The sequence below is a fragment of the Spizellomyces punctatus genome (assembly GCF_000182565.1).
Source record: "Spizellomyces punctatus DAOM BR117 chromosome Unknown supercont1.1, whole genome shotgun sequence".
In the NCBI taxonomy this organism is placed as follows: Eukaryota; Fungi; Chytridiomycota; class Chytridiomycetes; order Spizellomycetales; family Spizellomycetaceae; genus Spizellomyces; species Spizellomyces punctatus.
Window position 1 is genome coordinate 893,450 of NW_015971537.1, and position 1,069 is coordinate 894,518.

At 49.4% G+C, this 1,069-nt stretch overlaps 1 protein-coding gene across 1 annotated transcript; it reads right to left on the minus strand.

The window, feature by feature from the left end:
* Window positions 1-20: 20 nt before the first annotated feature.
* Window positions 21-945, minus strand: SPPG_00333 (uncharacterized protein). Its single transcript, XM_016748660.1, has 2 exons — window positions 283-945; window positions 21-208 (listed from the first exon to the last, which is right to left on the minus strand). The coding sequence occupies exons 1-2, from the start codon at window positions 904-906 to the stop codon at window positions 83-85; spliced, it is 750 nt and encodes a 249-aa protein (XP_016612654.1). The 5' UTR covers window positions 907-945; the 3' UTR covers window positions 21-82.
* Between the last annotated feature and the right edge of the window lie 124 nt (window positions 946-1,069).

Below are 1,069 nucleotides of genomic sequence, written 5' to 3' on the forward strand. Positions count from 1 at the left end.
CCGATGCTTCCGCCACCGTTATATGTCACGTCTAGTTCCGCTGACTATGAATATTCGATCAATGTTATTCATCTCGATCCGTTTATGAAGACATCGAGACCACGACGCTTACTACAGCGAGATCCTCAGCAATCCCCTTGAGTAATCGGACACCGTGAATCTTCGGCGCATAATCCCCCAGAGAGATATCTGTCACTTCGATGTATGACTGTCATATAGGCAACTCGTTAATATGTTTACATATTTTGGACCACAAGGCCCCACCCATGACTAGATTCGTACCACGAACGAGTTTCCCTTCAGTTTAACATTAATCTTCTCTGTCCACTTAGCCTTGGCTTTCTTCTTGAACAGCTCGCTCCCTCTCAGCGCCAAGAAAAATCTGTGTGCAAGAACATTGATCCAGTGGCATTGCTCAGTTTCTGCCATTGCAATGGGTTCATTGTCTTGATCGAGGGGAGTCGATCCCGGTTTCTTTGACCGAGAGGGTCGTAGCAATGCATCGTTATCCCCAGGTGTCAAAGCTTGACGCAAGAATTCCACAACGTTCTCCGGCCAGGGTTCGTGATGCTCTCGTGTCTGATGGTGTGCAGAGCTGCTGGTTGTTTTGTGTTTGCTCTCGAGCAGCTCATCTTTGAGGATTTCATGGTCAGCCGCCGTTCCCGTCCCTTCAGGGCCGCCAGTCACACCAATAAACTCTTTGGCAAAGGAAGGGCGGTCACCAGCAGACACCTTGAAGAGACGACGGGATGGGTCGAGAAAGTGACTGACAAGGCGAAAAACGAGGAATGCTTCTATCGCCAAGACCGACAGAATGCCAAAGAAGAGGCCTTTTATAAACGAGGAAGTACCCGTTGATGTCGCATGCTGAACCGCCTCTTCTGAAAAGAAGCCTTGCAAGGTCATCCTGTACGTCGCCAGCGGCTACCCTCCATCGCAGAGCTTTGGTGCTGCAAATGCAACTGCCGGTCAAAGTCAATCGTGGATTTAAAGCACGTGCTCGGTGAGATTCGCAATATAAACAAAAGCGATGGCTGTTCATTCGCAAATCTCCGGGAGGTACGCAAGT

Bases quoted from the DNA above. Each gene is read 5' to 3' on its own strand.
- SPPG_00333 (XM_016748660.1), bottom strand. From the start codon at position 906: ATGACCTTGCAAGGCTTCTTTTCAGAAGAGGCGGTTCAGCATGCGACA. The intron at 209-282 runs GTACGAATCTAG...CCTATATGACAG, and splicing joins TGAAGGGAAACTCGTTCGTG to TCATACATCGAAGTGACAGA.